The 17,049-nt window shown below is 38.5% G+C and overlaps 1 protein-coding gene across 1 annotated transcript in view; it reads left to right on the top strand.

Moving 5' to 3' along the window:
* Nucleotides 1-17,049, top strand: part of TTC39A (tetratricopeptide repeat domain 39A) — a 49,789-nt gene that overhangs the window by 24,923 nt on the left and 7,817 nt on the right. Inside the window, exons 7-15 of the mRNA XM_072868407.1 lie at nt 1,235-1,334; nt 2,472-2,537; nt 8,999-9,107; nt 9,774-9,841; nt 9,963-10,022; nt 10,787-10,948; nt 12,626-12,717; nt 13,747-13,867; nt 16,183-16,294. Of these exons, the coding sequence (XP_072724508.1) occupies nt 1,235-1,334; nt 2,472-2,537; nt 8,999-9,107; nt 9,774-9,841; nt 9,963-10,022; nt 10,787-10,948; nt 12,626-12,717; nt 13,747-13,867; nt 16,183-16,294 (890 nt within the window). The remainder of the gene's footprint in view (nt 1-1,234; nt 1,335-2,471; nt 2,538-8,998; nt 9,108-9,773; nt 9,842-9,962; nt 10,023-10,786; nt 10,949-12,625; nt 12,718-13,746; nt 13,868-16,182; nt 16,295-17,049) is intronic.

A 17,049-nucleotide genomic window follows, 5' to 3' on the forward strand; every position in this document is an offset into this window, starting at 1 on the left:
CCTTTTCCCGCTGTCAGCAGTAACAACAGCAGCAGTTGCAATAACAGCAACCCTGAAAAGACAATAGGAGTAAATGTTGCAAAGATAAAATTTTTTAAACTCTCTTTCAGGGAGGAAAGGTTATCGTACACTGTAAAAAAGATGGAATGAAATAAAACAATAATTCAAATGAAACATCTGCTTATTGCCAGTGAATAAAAATTGTCAGGAAACTTTCACAGTAGCGCAGACTTATATGAATAATTTTTAAAAGTGAAAGCTAAATATGCATCATATTTTCTTTTATTTTAGAACTTTAGATTTGGACTCAGAACAGCCACAAACAGTCACGTGTCTAGCAGACACAAAACAGCATCCAGCCCAGGATCTCCAGAAGTATACTGAAAGGGAGAGAGATGACAGTGTCCATATTTGTGTGGGTTGACGGTGACTCTAAATGCAGGTCCATTGTAAAGACTGCAATTACAATGAATAGTCCTATGTCTGTTGACAACAACCAGCAGATAAAAACATGACAGCCTGAACACAAATACATGGCTGCCATTAAAACAGTGTTTTTCTTCTCCTCGTAATTAACAAAATAAACTAAAACAATAGTGTGAAAAACACATAGCTATAGAAAGTTTGGAGACAAAACAGGTTCAAATCCATCTGGCTTATACAGGGAAATAAAGGGACACTACAAAGTTGAGATCTATGAAAGTTACAAAAATAAGTGAAAGGTAATTTCCGATATACCTGCCCATTTTAAAATATTTCTTACAATTGTCCTATATATGACAAAACATTCTTTTGAATGAACATGCACCAAAAGGGAATACCTAATCCAGAGATTAGTGAAACTCAAATAAAATTTGCTAATTTAAATTTGCTAATTTAAATTTAACTCTCCTGAACTGCCCCATCATCTCTTTTTGCAGTAGTAAAGGTTCGTGTTGCTCCCAACAGCCATTCTTGAAACATTTTCAGACAGAAATGTGGTTGCAAATTGACTATGTCTATTTGGCAGGAATTCATCTCCAGGAATCCATATTTTTGAATTGATAGTAATGTGACAGAAATTATTTGTTGATAAATCCAACAAAATGTTGTAGGTGTTGTTCACCTGGGTGAGATGACAAATTGGCCTTTTTTACCTACCTGTGTAGTTCAAGGTAATTGGGTTACTTTCTTACTGAATTGTAATTAATCATTTTATTTGCTGACAGTGTAACAGAATCTTGTGCATTTTCAGGGAGCTGGACAGTCTCATACAGTCTCCACATTATGTCAAAGGAGAGAACCATCTTCATTTTGAGGGAGGTGTAAAACTTGGAGTTGGAGCATTTAATCTGGTACGTACCAACAGTTCTTCTCTTGAGCTGAAGTCCTACAACCTCTTGAAAATGTTCTTAACTTAAATACCCAAGAAGTTCCACTGACATCAGTGTTACTAATTATATGGTTAGAATTAGGTATGTACGCTGACACTTGCAGGATCCCAGTCTCTGGTCCAAGAACATCGGATAGTAATACACTTTAGAAATAAAGAGACTACTACTCACATGAGCAATACTGCTCAGTGTGTGCAGACCTACTTGCTCATCCTCATGGGGTAATTATTGACTGAGAAATTACCTCGTCTCACATGGACTAAGAGCATGTTCGTTGAGAATATAGCTGAGTGCTTGTGCCCAGCTTCCAGTAAGGGTGTTCATTAGCCAAGTGACCAGTGCTTGGGAGACATTTGGAGGGGAAGGTGTTATAGTTTTATGAGAAGGGACCTACTGGGATGGGGACCAGGAGAAGCCTTCCACAGAAGCAGCAGTTGCCTGTGCTTGTTGACTTCCATTTACTGTTTAGATGGCACTTGGGAAGCAACCAGGGACTTGGCTGTTAGCAGGGCAGTTGGTGGGGCAGGGTGCACGAATGGGGCCTTGGGTGCTGTTCAGGCCACTGTTGGCTGTCGTTGCTTGTGTTCTGGTCAGAAAGCAGGTGGTCAAATAGTGCAGGACTGTTCCTGGTATGTCAGAGGTGTTGACCCAGAGATGGTGAGGGGTGACATGGTTGTTCAGGTGATGGGCTGCAGAAAGTGCCTGGTGCTTCCCCTTGCTTGCATTACTTTGTGTGAGTCTGGCACGTGCCAAAATGTTAGATTTACTACACAAAGGACAAATATGTGCTGTGTGGTATGCACCCAGTATTTCTGAAACATCCAAGAAGTACTAGAGTTACTAAGCGTGTGCTATGTAAACATATTTCTATGCACGGAATCCTGGAGACACAGAGTCCCTATATTAAACAGATATTTCTGTTTAAATCATATGTAAAACATAGCAGGTGTATACTTTTACCCAGGAAATCTTCAGACATATAAAGATGTTTTTAGTAATTTTAGTGATTATTTCTTGTGTTTGGAAAAGTTGTAGGAGGCAGCTGGTAGCTGTGGCAGAAAGTCTATTACTGCATAACTGTTGCATTTCTTTCTATAGACATTGTCCATGTTTCCCGCACGGATTCTGAGATTACTGGAGTTTGTTGGATTTTCTGGAAACAAGGTAAATGTGAACTAAATATTATTGGTACATTCCCCTCACTCTTAAATTTTAAAATGGAGATGGGAGTTTCTCTCTTCTTACTCACATTAGCTATAACCCTCTGTAACACTCTTGATTGGTACCACATGTGCACTGTTGGTGCTGATGCTTTCATGCAGCTCAGTTTTCCTTTATATTTTTGTCTGAACTATTACACTTCAAAGATTGCGATACCATTGTTCAGTGATGATACAGTTGTGAAACATGATAAAGACCGTGGCTAATACAATTGTGTTGACATATTTAGTTTTTTAGTTACTGGTCTTTTGATGTATGCTTGTGCTTAGAAATCCATAGCCAAAAGTGTGTTCTTAGCCTTTAATATATTAGCTTACTTGATAGTTACTGTCATGGTATCTGCATGTCCCTGACAGGTTCCTGCATGACATCCAGTTGGGAAAAAAAAATTCAATTTCTTTTCTGATTTTTCTTCTCCGTGTCTTTAATAGCAACTAATAACTTGAGTGTGGCACCTAAATTCTCTTTGCCTAAAAGAGTAAGTGCTTTTTTGCCTGGAGAGTAACCGGTCTGACCTATGTTGTTTGTGCATGCAGTTTAAGGGCAGAAGTTTAGTAATGAAGCACCAGTAAACTCGCATGAACCTGAGTTATTCTGCAGGGCAGATGCACACAAAGTGCTGTGTTAGTTTTTTGTGGATTTTTTGTTTCAAAATAGGAATTGCTGGAAATGTCTTGGCCTTGATACCTTGTACCTGCCCTTGTCTCTCATTCTACCAGCAGAACATGATTCACTTAATCTTGGTTCCTGGATTAAGAAAACATGGTCTATTTAACCTAAACCACTAGTCATATTTATTTCATAAATGCTGGGTAAGGTAAATGTTTGATGTCCTGCAAACACAACAAAAGCTGTATAAACAAGTTAAAACTTAACTCTTTTGTAATGCTTTCTATTTACAAAACAAGTTTCAAGGAGAAAAATGTTTCCTTAATCAGAGCTGCAATCTTACGTGACAGGTGGATGAGTGTCATCACCATTTTATTAGTTTACCAGAAGGATCTTAAATCTGAAAATAAAATGTCTTGTTTAAAAGCAAGGAGCTTTTGGCAGAGCATGGATTAGAACTTGGAAATTTACAGGAGCTGACCAGGAGCTGTTTCACAAGCAGTAGAGGCAAAAATCAAATAGTTTTACCTGTCAGTTACACAAACAAAGAGCATCTAAAGCAAAACTCCTAGACATGTAAGGGCAATTCACGTACCAGCAGAGTTCTGAGAATACTTTGCTGAACACTCATCTTATTACTGCAGATGAACATTGTCCATCTAATTGAATTTCTGTTGTTTTCTTTTGGCCCTGGGATTTCTTGTATGGCTATGAGTGGGCTGATATTTGTGTTGATGAGTCAGCTTCTGTTCCAGTTTTTTAATAACTCACTGAAGCATGACCTAGATTACCATAAATTTAAGCAAAAAACCTGCTGTCTGCACACCATAAAAAAGGATTATTTTAAACATGTTGATCTAAGTTCATTGATGGCCATTTATTTTAACATCCTAAAAAAGTCTTTCTGCATTTAACATTTGTGAGTCAGATGCCTAAAGCCAAAAGCAAAATTGCAGTTGTATTGGCAATCCTTTCCAGTGGTGGTTTTCCAAAGCTTGCAAGAGGAAGGTATCCCCTGCAGTACAGACAAGAGTCTAGAAGGTGAAAGAAACAATGACAGAGGAGGAGAGGGAAACTTTGTGTGTCGTGCTGCACCGCATCCAGAAGAAAGGAGTTTTGAATACATCTGTGTTCAATCTTGCAGTCTTTTCCATTAAATGCTCATGGTGAGCATCAGACTGTGCAAAAGACAAAAGAGCCATGGTTAGTGCCTTAAACTGTTTACAGTTTACCTGAGAGCGCTACAGTGCACTGGAGGACAGCTTGCTTTTGGTGTGGGTCATGTGTTTATTAAAACTGGATATAAAATGGCATTGTAGTATCTTCCACAATACTAATCTGCCTTGAAGCCAGCAGATTTGCCCCTAGGGACTCTTCTTGTCTCTCAGACATGTCATGTCTGATAGTAAATGAGGGCATGCCCAAAGCTCCGTTACTTCCTAAGCCATTTGCGGGCACTGTGGACAACATGATCAACTTAACAGCAGTCTGGAGTCTCAAAATAGGTAGGATAAGATCAAGAGTAGCCTGAGGCCACATTTGTTCCCTTCCAGTCCAAGATGTGCCAGTTGTGCCCTTCTCACTCTTCAAGCTCCTTTCCCCTGTATCATTAGTCAAAATACGGGATTAGTTGTGTTTAATGGCATAGGCCCTGCGTTTGGGCATTGAAGTTCAATGCAGTTTTGCCCAATTTCATGAGAAATTTTTTGTGGGCAGAGGTATGTATTACACACCGTCAGGGATGCTGTGCTGGAGAGGCATGCCTTCCTCACTCCCTGGGCCGTAGGTGGAGTATGTGTCCCATCTGGACTTTTTGTGTTTAATAACTAGCTTCTGGTGTGAGATCAGAAGAGTCCTTGCACTATCTCCCATATAAGCACTGAACCTTTCTTACTGAACCCTCTGCCAGGTCTCAGGGTAATATTTACTCTTGTTCTTATTTTATAGACAATTACAAATAATGTGCTGCTAAACTGCAGAAAGGTTTGATGTGAGCCCACCATATGTTATGTGCAATTTGTCAGAGGGTCAGCTGACAGCATGATTTCAGGGGAAGGCAGAAAAAACTTTCAGATAGAACCAATTTCTTTCAAATTATACTTTTTGATGTGGGAGGACATTTTTCCCAAAGCAGCTGAGCTGAAGAATATTTTTGATGTCTCAATTTGTAATAAATTGCATTTGTTTCCCACTAAGCATCTTTTTGATTTGCATTTTGGTCTCTTCTGCAAATTTTAAATGAAGGTTAAATCTAAAATTATTTCATGGGATACATTTAAATGCCCCATCTACCAGTTTAATTAGTCAGTTCTTCATAAAAGCTGTTAGTAGTATCCATCCTCCTTGCTAAGCCTGCAGTAATGTGATTGGGTCATGGGACGTGAACGATGACCTTGCTTTGCTTTCATTGTCAAGATCCCTAATTAAAAAAGAGTGATTTAAAAATATTATTCAGGAGCTTTCACTTCAGGAGAGTAGATGAATTTTGGTCAGTGACAGGTGATATAAATATGAACCAGTCTCAATGTTGTCTGATAATGGTTTTGAGCATTGTCCTTGTTTGTCCTGCATTCACTGTGGGAATCCCCACTGCTCATGTGGGGAGTCCTGAATGAAAGAGCATTGGATGTCTTGGAACAAGGATCAAATCAATGAGATACTGACATAATATAATGTAGAGACAGTCTTGGGAATTAAGAGATTGTGGTATGTTATGAGCAACTTGCACAGAAAGGTGGGGGTTATCATGTTGGATCACATGTGTTTCTAAGAAGTGTCATTGCTCCCTGCTCTGCATAATATCTTATGCCCTTCAGAGTAACTTACATTTTGCATGATAACAAAACCTAAATGTGTTAGTGTCATTTAAGTATTTTTGAGAAATGATGAGCACTTACTGCCTTGACATATGTTTTATATTGTAACAATATGCCTATTGTTACAGTAAAGTCTATTTACTGTATTGTCTATTGTAAAGTCTATTGTAATAGACTTTGTTCAGAAGCTCGTTCCTGGTGTTCTGGGATTGCTCATATCACCTGTGGCATAGGTGTGGGAGATATTTATGGGTTATTTATGGTTAGAAGGTGTGTCCTAACAATTATAATATACTCACTTAGTGACTGGCAGCAGTGAGTGTGGTTTGTTTACGGAGTTACCTCTTAGGCTCAAGTAGTAGCTGCTTGCGATTTGATTCTGAGATCCTCAGTTTGATCCCCAGTGAGGATTGCGTGGGTGAAATAGTATTGCCCAACTCATGACACCTCACTTAGCTGATTAGGTTTGCTGGGTAATCTCCGTAGGCTCCCTGTGGAGGAGGAATAGGTGCTTGAAAAGGTGATTCATAATGTCTGACCTAGGCTTCTGTGCTGAATTGTTTCTTGGAGGAGTACCTCTGTCTCTGCCAGCCACAGTGAGAGCCCAGGGAGGCTGGCTGACTGACTGAATGTGGTATCTAAAACATGTTTCCCAGCGACACCCTTCATCATCCCACTTTTCTGGGGATCTCATCATAACAGAAGCAGTTTGCAAGAGTTTTTTTGAGGAGAAGCAGCTTTGTTGCATCCTTTTCTACAAGCAAGCGTTGTAATACTAACCACTACTTCTAGACTTATTTTTTTCAGATTTGTCTACTGATTATATTGTTACTTTAATATAGCAAGTTTGGGGTATTCAAGTGGCAGAGTGAAAAGTAAACATTCTTTAATGCCTGTAATGGACAAAATAGGATTATGGACATATCACAGAGTGAACTAACTTGCTTGGTGAGCTTCCCATACCTGTGTAACTACTCAGTTTAAGAATTTAGGCTCAAGTGTGCCAGATTTGCAGCCCTCTTCTGATGAATGTGCAATGGTCTTAATCCAGTTACTTCACAGTTCTGTCTTTCCAGGATGCAGTCCCATGTAGGGTGGATGTGGATCGCACGCCTTGTCTGTACAGATGATAACTTTGTGTTTGATTGTATTAAAATACATTTTTGGGACTGAAATACATAAGTGAAATCAAGTTGACAAATTATTCAATTATTCTGTATAACTAATATAATTTGTTTCTGTATCATTCTTAATGCTATTCACAAATGTGATCAGCAGCCATTTTATATGTATTTTTATATTATATGGAAGATATCAAACACTGTAAGGCCTAGTACTGATGTCAGTAAAGGCTCAGTGAAATATCCAGCCTGAAGATTTTTCAATTAAAAAAAAAGTACTTTGGAAATCTACTTCGGAATTTTTTTCTGCCAAAATTCATTCCACAGAATGTTTTGTCTTACTTCTACCTTGCAGTGCTACAGTGCTACTTTTTTTTAAATCCAAATATTTGTGGTTTTCATCTGGGCAGTTTAAAGAAGCTGAATATATCATATTTTGTTACTTTTCTGTATCAATCAAACTTTTGCTCTGAGCAGAAAATGAAGTTGGCTTTATTTTGCTGAGTGCTTGATTTTCATTAAGTCATTGATTTTCAGGAATGATTTTACTATCTTTTAATTTCTTCTGAAGTGACATGCAAGTCAATATTTTCATTATTTTGTCCAGGCTAGATGTTATACTAATTGACCTGCAAATATGTGTGTTAATGGTACTTTTCCCTATAACAGTAATTAATGTAATCAATCAAGATTTTTTAAAAAAACACAAAATTACTGTATTTGTGTGAAAACAATTAACCACACTAGTTAAGTGAAAAAGTACATGTATGATGAAAATTAGAATATGATTACAGGCTTCAGGGTTTACACAGTAAGTGGTAAAGGTGAGGTAGCGTAACACCCATGTGTTGGCAAGGACACACAAAAGATGAAAATCTGTGTTGAGATCATACTTCGAGTGCTCTCTCTGATACCTTCCGCAGTGGCTCCGATAGACATCCCTCAGGGTCCCTATTTATAGTGTAGCTGGTTTGAAAGGATGTCCCTATAGTCACATACATCATGGTCCAGTAACTTTCCATTGCAGTCATAGTGTAACTTTTAAACAGAATTTTCCCCAGCACACAGTGGACGTCTTACTGTGCATATTTACTAGTAGGCAGATCTCATGTTTAATATGTTTGCATATTTATATTCTTGCTTTTGATATCATGGAACCAGTCCTAGAATGGGCTGCTAAATGCTGTTGCCTCAGGAGTTTGAATCCTTAAAGCTGGTTATCCATCATGCTCTCATTGAATATGAACACAGCATTATACTTGATTGCTTTAGTTCTTCCCAAAGGGAACAGAAATATTCTTCTTTTAATCATATTTTTCCAATGGTGGTAGTGGGCCAATATCACTGCAAAGCTCCTTTTGTTCTTAACGTACTTAAAAACATCCTTTTGCCCTGTTATCCTTTGCCCTGCTAGTTGCAGATTTTTTTTGTCTTGGTATCTTTAACTTGCTTATGCAGTGAATAACAACAAACATGGATACACTGCACGATGGCAATATGTGTTATTTGCCTAGCTTTACAAAACTCTGTTTTTTGTTTCTGGAATGCTGTTTAGCAGCACTTGGATGATGGTGATAAGTTGTCTAACATTCTCTTATCTTAACCATGTAATAAATCCCAAGTTGCTGCTCTGTCATCAGATGTTTTCCAGGCTAAGCAGTAACTCCATGAAAAACTGTTAGATAATTTCATATGTGTGTTTTTATCTTTGATTGCTATGTAAGCAATGTATGTCAGTGCATTCTGGGAATTTGGTGAGCGAGCAATCTGTAGATGACACTGCAGAAGTTAACAAACCAGCAAAACACAGCTTTGGTTCTTTTCCAATACTTTGTCCTCCTCACCTCTGTTTGCGCAGGAGCGTGGTCTGCTGCAGCTTCAAGAAGGAGCATCATCATACAGCTTTAGGTCGGTGCTGTGTACCATGCTGTTGCTTTGCTATCATACTTTCATGACCTTTGTGTTAGGTAAGATTGTTTATAATAACTCTTGGATTTGATTAGTTCTTGTGGGACACAGAGGGGAAAAAGGTGATTCCATCACCTATTTGTTGGTGAATTGTTTGTCCATGATCAGATTAAATATAACTCATTCGTGGGTGATTTTACAATAGTGATCGTAACTGAAGAGAGTGTCTTAATCTTCAAGATGGAGGTTTGTTTAACACATAAGAAGGGAGACGATGGGGATAGCAAAGGAAGTTGTGAGAACTAAATCTGTCTTCAGTAGTCAGGTGCATTATTTGAGAGGTTAAAATAATGGCTGTAAGTGATGACTTCCTGAATACTTTGTTCGTGTTTTTATGTCATCCCTGACTTTTTTTGGGAGCTGATAGCTTCCCGCTGAGATACACTTCCCTGTTATCTCCTGCTAAAGCATTCTATAAAATTTGTTGGGCTGCGCATAAGTGAGTTTTCAAGTCGGTAAACACAATGTTGTTTGGGTCTTCCTGCTTGCTGGCTTAGTGCAACACCAACCTGTATTTATGCCTTACTTATCAGAGAGAGGAACTTACATATTGGCCAGATGAGGATGGCTAATCAGTACTTGGCATTCCTGTTCTCTTTTTTTTTTTTTGGTTAGGGTTTTTTTTTTCTTACTATTTTTATCACTTGCATTTTTATGCATTCTAGGGACAGGAAAAGGAAATGTTGAGGAGGCAGAAAGACTACTTAAGCCTTACTTGGCTCGCTATCCAAAGGTAAAATGAATCATAATTTAGTTTGGTATGATCGTTTAATGTTTTCTTGCCAAATCTAGACTGTATGGTCAGCTTGAAAACTGTTATAGAATACTTGTATTTTTATTATTATTTATTACAGGGAGCCATATTCCTGTTTTTTGCAGGCAGGATAGAAACACTAAAGGGTAATATTGATGCGGTAAGTAATCCTTTTACTCTTGGGAAAGTAAATCTTGAAAGCTTTAGAAAAACTCCTCCAGGAACAATGTTTCCTGTTTGGATAATGCTTCCTGTGGCTTTGGCCTATATGTAATTTATAGTTTATGAATTACAAACAGGAATTTTGAAAACTATTTTGACTAGCTTGTTTGACCAGCTTGTTTTGCTACCCTTCTCAATTTCTGGTGATAATCTAGTCTGCCAGTATTAATGACACAGTTTTCTCATTGTCTTTCCTATCCTGAAGCGAGTTGTGCCTTTAATAACATCCAGTGGTAATCCTTTGCCTTCAGTCTGAGTGGAGAGCCATACAAGACCTGAAAGAATTAGGGACGTGAAGAATGTGTGTCCAAAATACTCTGAGACAGAGTATCAACTGGTGTGCAGTGCAGTAGTTCCCTTGAAATCTTTGGCGCTGCAACAATAAATGTTAGCTGAGCATCTTTAGTTTCCTAATTTCCCTAGACAAAAACATTCATTTTGCCTATGCTTAGGACTTAATATAACTTCCAAGAATGGGGAGCTCTGTGGCAGGGGTAAACTTGCTAACACCACGATGACTGTGGAGCTAAGGATCTCTTGTGTGAAGCCAACAGATGTGATTTTGGGGAATACTGGGCTGTTAATAATTTGGAAGTTACAGGAGCCGTGCTGGCAGATCTTGGAGCCCCAGTGTCTATTACAGCACTGGTGTATGTGCATTTACACATGATTAAGGCAGTGTTTGGAAATCTCTGTGTTCAGGCAGTTAACAGGTATGAAGAATGTTGCGAGGCTCAGCAATACTGGAAGCAGTTTCATCACATGTGTTACTGGGAGCTCATGTGGTGCTTCACCTACAAGCGCCAGTGGAAGATGGCTTTCTTCTATGCAGACCTGCTAAGCAAAGAAAACACTTGGTCAAAGGTAAGTTAATCAGAACAAGAGGGCGGAAGGCCCTGTACTATCTATTAACTTTCAATCAGATTGAGTTGACTTTTTGTAGCTTTGAAGCTTTTGTAGCTTTGAAGATTAAGATTGTAAAACAAAACCTGGTCTGCTGTGGCTTTTATAGAGCAATGTGAATTGCAAACATTCAAATCTGAACAGATTGTGGGCAAACAGAAATCTTTTGGGCCTGACTTGTAGATGAAGAACAGCTTGTTAAAGATGTTCTGCTGTGTATTGACTGGTTGTGTCATCAACACATTGCAATTAATGGCGCAAGTTGCCATTTCTTTCGTTACATTAAGGATATAAGCTCTTTTGGTGATGAGTGAGGCTAGCCATGATGGTGCCTCCAGGATAATAAATATAATTAGAAGAGGCACCTCACCCTGTGCATCTGAAAGGGAGAAGCTCTTCCATCCAGAACCCTGGTAGCTTTCCTCCCTTCATCTTCCCCTGAGCCCCAGGGAAATTTGTCAGAAGGGATTAAGTCTGTCCGGGGGTGGGGTGGTTGACTGGAAGTTTGTTTCTTCTTAATGTGATCAGACTATGTGTGCGGGGAGGGTATCTCTGTTTTTTCTACTACACATTGTATGTATGGGCCAAGTGGAACCAAAACTGACATAAGGTCCAAGCAGCCAGGTGAGAGCAACTTTCTCAGTGCTCTCACTCGAGTGAAAACTGCGCTATGGACCCCCTGTGCCCCTGGGGATTCCAGCAACACGTTCAGCCAGGTGCACTAGTCTGAATAGCTCCCACAGAATTCCCGCAGCCAGGGGTATGCCACCTGGCTAAAAGCTTTTAATATCCTGAAATGCTGTAGGATGAATATTAATGTGTATCCTTTCAAACTGTGCATAGATTTTTATACTATATTGCAGGGGCCTTAGAGAAGCAGAGAAGATGCTTCCTATTAATATGTAATCTACGGTGCAACGTGATAGTAGCAAACTAGTAACTACATGAGCTAAATGAAAGATGGTCACGTATACGCACTGTTAGATTCCGATGTAAATAAATAATCACAGCTTAAAATATTCTAGAAAACTCCTGAAACTTATGGTTACTGTAGACTCCTTAAAGCAGTACTCAAGAATTCACCAACTGTTATTCTCAACTGTTGCAAGAGTTGTAACGTCCTCTGCTGCTTTGCTTTCCTTGGTTGCTGAATGTATGATTGCTCAGGAATCCCTATGAAATCAGTACTTTCCATAATCTGAAATCATGAAACCCTTCAAAAACTGTTTCATGTTCTCTAGAACCTAATATTTGAGGTATGCTACCAAGTTGTGATTGGTCACATAGACTATATAGTAGTATTTTTCTTTCTCTGAGCCTGACCTTTTCATGAGTTTCCTAGCATGTATTCCTGAGAGTAATAAAAATTCACTTTACACAAACATGACATTTGTTCATGGAATGTGGACATAAACTATAAGCTGATACAAAGTAAATAAAGACATACGTGATAAAAAAAATATTCTGTACTCCATTTTCTAAAATACTTACCTCCTGCTTAAAATTTTGTAAGATTACGTCTGTTTGTGAACAAAAGCAGCAACTTCTTCCTCTTTGTTGCTGTTTTGTGCTTTATGTCAATAATGGTGATGCTGTAAATTCATTTTTCTGTACAGATGTTCTTGATTGCATTTGCAGGCTACTTATATTTACATGAAAGCTGCTTATCTCAGTATGTTTGGACCAGATGACTGCAGTCCTTTTGGAGACAGCGAAGTTGAATTATTTAGGTAAAATTTGCTAACTCCCAGTTACAAGAGTTTCCTATCTTTTCATGGCACAGTGTTGGGGGAAGAGAGGCAAAACTATTCATTGTGCAGTTCAGAGGATCTGCACAAGTAGTATTGGATTGGTAAGAAATTGCAGAATGAAACATCCCCTTAGACTAAAGTGGACCCTGAGTTCAGACAGCAGATTTCTACTGGCCTGGAAGTACTTTAGAGACAGGATATTAGGTCTATCAGCCATACAGTGTCTGCTGCTGTTGAGTGTAACATTCACATTCTTTTTCAGTTTTTTCCTTTAATCAAAACGGCACATAAGATCTAAAAGCCTTCAATGGATTATGCAAGAAGATGTGTGCCTTCTTAGTGGAGGCAACATCAGTACCACTTGATTTTTGGGTTCTGAGTCTGAGAGGAATATGAAATCGTTAAATGTGCAAGTGAATATATGCATTATTAACACAGCGAATTAACCTAATTGTAATGTTTAAGCTCAAAAATGCCTAAACTCTGCTGGGCCAAAGAAAATTGATTACTTTGTTTTTTATGATTTTTCTATAAAATCTAAATATCACTTTTTTATGTGCTTACAATATATTGATACTTTTCAGGCCTTCCATATCTTATGTAATGATTACAAGCCAATTTCACTGGATTTGGGATCTATTACAAAGTAAATCAGTTTGGGAGAATGGGAGGAACACTGACAAAAGCTAGCTTGCCTCTTTCTTAGTCTGTGAAGAGAGATGGGCCCTTTATAAGTTAGGTGCATCACCTAAGTTATTCTTTGGGTGGGGAAGAATCCCTCTTCCTCCTGCTTGATTAAAGAGGAAGCTTAGAGAGATACGTGCCCTGCATAAAGACAGCTTTTGTGAATATGTATTGCTCAGCTTCCCTGGAGGTAGCAATAGCTCAGTGTGTAACAGCTTTTTTAAGTTCTCTTTGGTTTGATTTTTTTTTTTTTTTAAGTTTGAATGTTTTTTTCCCAGAGGTTCACAGAGGAAAATTTCCTTACATTTTCCTTTAAACTTTCAGGATTGTTCCTAGTTTGAAACTGAAAATTGCAGGGAAATCACTGCCTACAGAAAAGTTTGCAATTCGGAAAGCTCGACGGTATCTTTCTTCAAACCCTATTCCTTTGCCTGTTCCACCTTTGGTAAGTTAGAAATACATACACACACCCTTACTACCATTTTTTTAGTTTATGGAAATAAAACCGAGATAATAAGAATAGTATCTTTCCATGTTTCTAAGGTAAAACCTCTGCAGGAGACTGGAATGTTCCCAAAGCAAAGCCAAATGAATGCGAGGAATGCTGTAAAACTGGGGCATGCACCAGCCACAGGGAACTAAGCCAGTTGTTTGTGACACGTAAATGTGTTGCATGTGTAACTCATTATTCCAGCTATAGACTAGCGTGCTCCTAACAGCTAGTCTTTTGATTCCCTTTTGAGGAACTTTGCCCTAGGTCTCTTCTGTCGTGTCATTTACTGAGACTACTAAAAGAAGACTTTAAGGTACAAGTTAGGGGGAAAAATAAATCAAGGAAACAATGCAAGAATCAGGGACTGCACGTAAGCATCTATTTAATGTGCCCTGGCATGTTTGCAATTTTGCAATTTGGTGCTTTCCAGAGCAGCTCAGGGGTGCCGGGATGAAACAGCCAAATCCTTTAGCCACTCCAGAAAACCATTGCATACTGTTGATTTTTTTTTTTTTTTTTTTTTGCCAGTAATGCTGGCCAGTTCCCTGTGGCCAGATGAAAACAGCTGCATAAGCACCCATTGCCTCGCTCATGGTGCACTTAAAAAATCGGTCTGCAAAGAACACGTAAAAGAACGTAAAAGGATTTTGACTCCACAGGTTTGCCAAGTGCAGTGGTGTTAACATTTGCAGTGCTTTGAGCTGCTTTGTTTGAGAAACAGATGGATAATTAGTAAATACTCTTTAAGAAAATGCCTGAACTCTTTAAGAAAAAGAGCTTCTTGGAGACACCAGTGAGTAGTCATTTCTCAGCCCACCAGCTGGGTATGTGACACAGTGCTTCTTGAAGGAATATAGTTGTTACAGCATAGCGTGGGTATTCACTAGGGGCCACTTTCCACTAAGTCATAAGACTGAAATGAGAGAAATAATTAGGTTACTTTGATTTGCCTTTCAGGTTTCAGAGATTGTAGAGAGTAAGAAACGTACATACCTGGGGTATGGCTGGGCTATTCTAATGGGATTTTAGCAGAACAGGTTTCTGTGCTAAGGGCTCTACTTGGAGTGGCCAGGCACTGCGTCCTTTGTTTCTGCTGCAGTTGCATTTCTGAGGCAGCAGATGCCGCAGCTGAACAGTTAAAAGCACTCTGAGGATGTGGAATTGGGTGCAGAATCTCATCTCTAGAATTTTTCTTTTCACTGTGAAGGGACTTGCTGAGAGGAGCAAGTCCTCAAGCAAGTCTTAGCTCAGAGATTTAGCCTAAACTAAATGTAGTCTGAGTACTTCTGTGTCAAAACCATGTTAACAAATCTGCGCTAGATACAGTAAGTTCTGCATGGGTTTTCCAGTCAATAGAGACCAGATGGTGAAAGCAACAGTGACTGGGGTTAACATACTGTTTCATCTATTCTAGCCTGACAACTTTTTGTACTGTAGTTCCAGAACTCAGTTATTCTATAAAGAAATTTTATCAAAAAGCTTTAAATTATCAAATACAGACTAGGTTGTATAAATAACTTGTCATGAGGACCAGTGGTGAGTCTATATATTTCCATCTTTAACTTTGTGATTGCTAGTGGCAATGGGCACATTTGGTCTGGTGATATACTCTAAGAGAGAACCCCAATAACACATATTAATTAAACCAATAGTTTTAAATAAAATTTACTCTAAGAACAGTTGAATAAGAAAGAAGTTACTTTCTGTGGGAACATCAAACAAACCTGAGGAATTTAAGGGGTTTACAGTTAGGCTGTAAAATTCTTTTGGTTTGTTTGAAGCTTGGCTTAAAGGTTAGGGTTTTTGTTTTTCATTTTGTTTTGTTGTCTTGAGATTTTGTATTTTTTCTGTGGAAGCAATACATTGTAGTTATTTATAGTTATTACTGCCCTGGCTAGGATAGAACTGAAAAACAAGAGGAGACCTTAATCAAGGGACAATTAACCATGTGCCATGGATGTTTTAAGTCTTGTCTGTTTTGTTGGTACTTGCCTTCATCTATAAATGAGATTGTGTTTGCATTCTGTTCAAGCAATCCTCCTTGCGTTGTGCATAGTAAATGGCTCTTTAGTTGTTTTCCAGGGCTAATTTGTTCTGAAAACCAATGTAACAAGTTCTCAGTTGCAATGAAAATATGTTTTGACAAACTGACTTTTTATTTAAGGAATCTGTAACTTTTTCATCATACAGAGATAAACTAAAGTATTTGATAACTGCATTTATCCAGTTCTGTAATTAATGATGCTGTCACTTCTCCCTGACCCTAGGAAATGATGTATATCTGGAATGGCTATGCTGTAATTGGAAAATGTCCCAACTTAACAGAAGGCATGTTAGAGACATTAATTGAAGCAGAAGAAGCATTGGCAAGAAGTTCAGGTAATCAGTGATATGGTTTAAGCAGGTATTTTACAGTGCAATAGCTAAAGATATTATCTGTGACTAAAGAGAAACGCTCATTAGTAAAGTTAATCTGATCATAGGAGGAACATGGATAATGAAACCATAAACTGTTTATGCAGATGGGAATAATTTTCCTTTTTAATATAGCAATAACTTAGAATAGCAGCAAGTGATTTTACATCCACAGATGTGTATTAGAAGTAGTTTATGACATGTATTAAAGGACTGTTTATTTTGCTAGATCAAAATCGGCATATGCATTGACTTGATTACTTGGATCGTGAAGCTTTGTTATCCTCAGATACTGTATATCTGTATATTTCAAGGATAAATAGAAGGAGACAAGTCAGTCTTCTGTTTTAAAAGTGCTGTTAATTTGTCATGTGTCCTTGGGCTGAATAGTACTGGTGTGTACACAGTATGCTATAGAAAGCTGGGACACCAAGGATGGGCTTCCTTTGCACTATGAACGAGCATAAGATAGAGGACAGTATTGAACTGGAACAGGCTCTGCTACCATACTCTGTCAGTCTGTTAATTAGCCATCCATGAGAAGATTCAATGGATATTTATTTCTTGCCAACCTTTCCCAGCTCCTATGGGAGCACAGCCAGTCTGCACAGCTTTTCTCACAAAGTTTTCCCTTACTAAATATTTTATCTTATTATATACTGCCTTCCTGCAGAAGGATCAAGGCCCTGTTGACAAAGGAAGATGGGCTAAATCACTGC

This window comes from Ciconia boyciana, chromosome 7 (genome assembly GCF_034638445.1).
Source record: "Ciconia boyciana chromosome 7, ASM3463844v1, whole genome shotgun sequence".
In the NCBI taxonomy this organism is placed as follows: Eukaryota; Metazoa; Chordata; class Aves; order Ciconiiformes; family Ciconiidae; genus Ciconia; species Ciconia boyciana.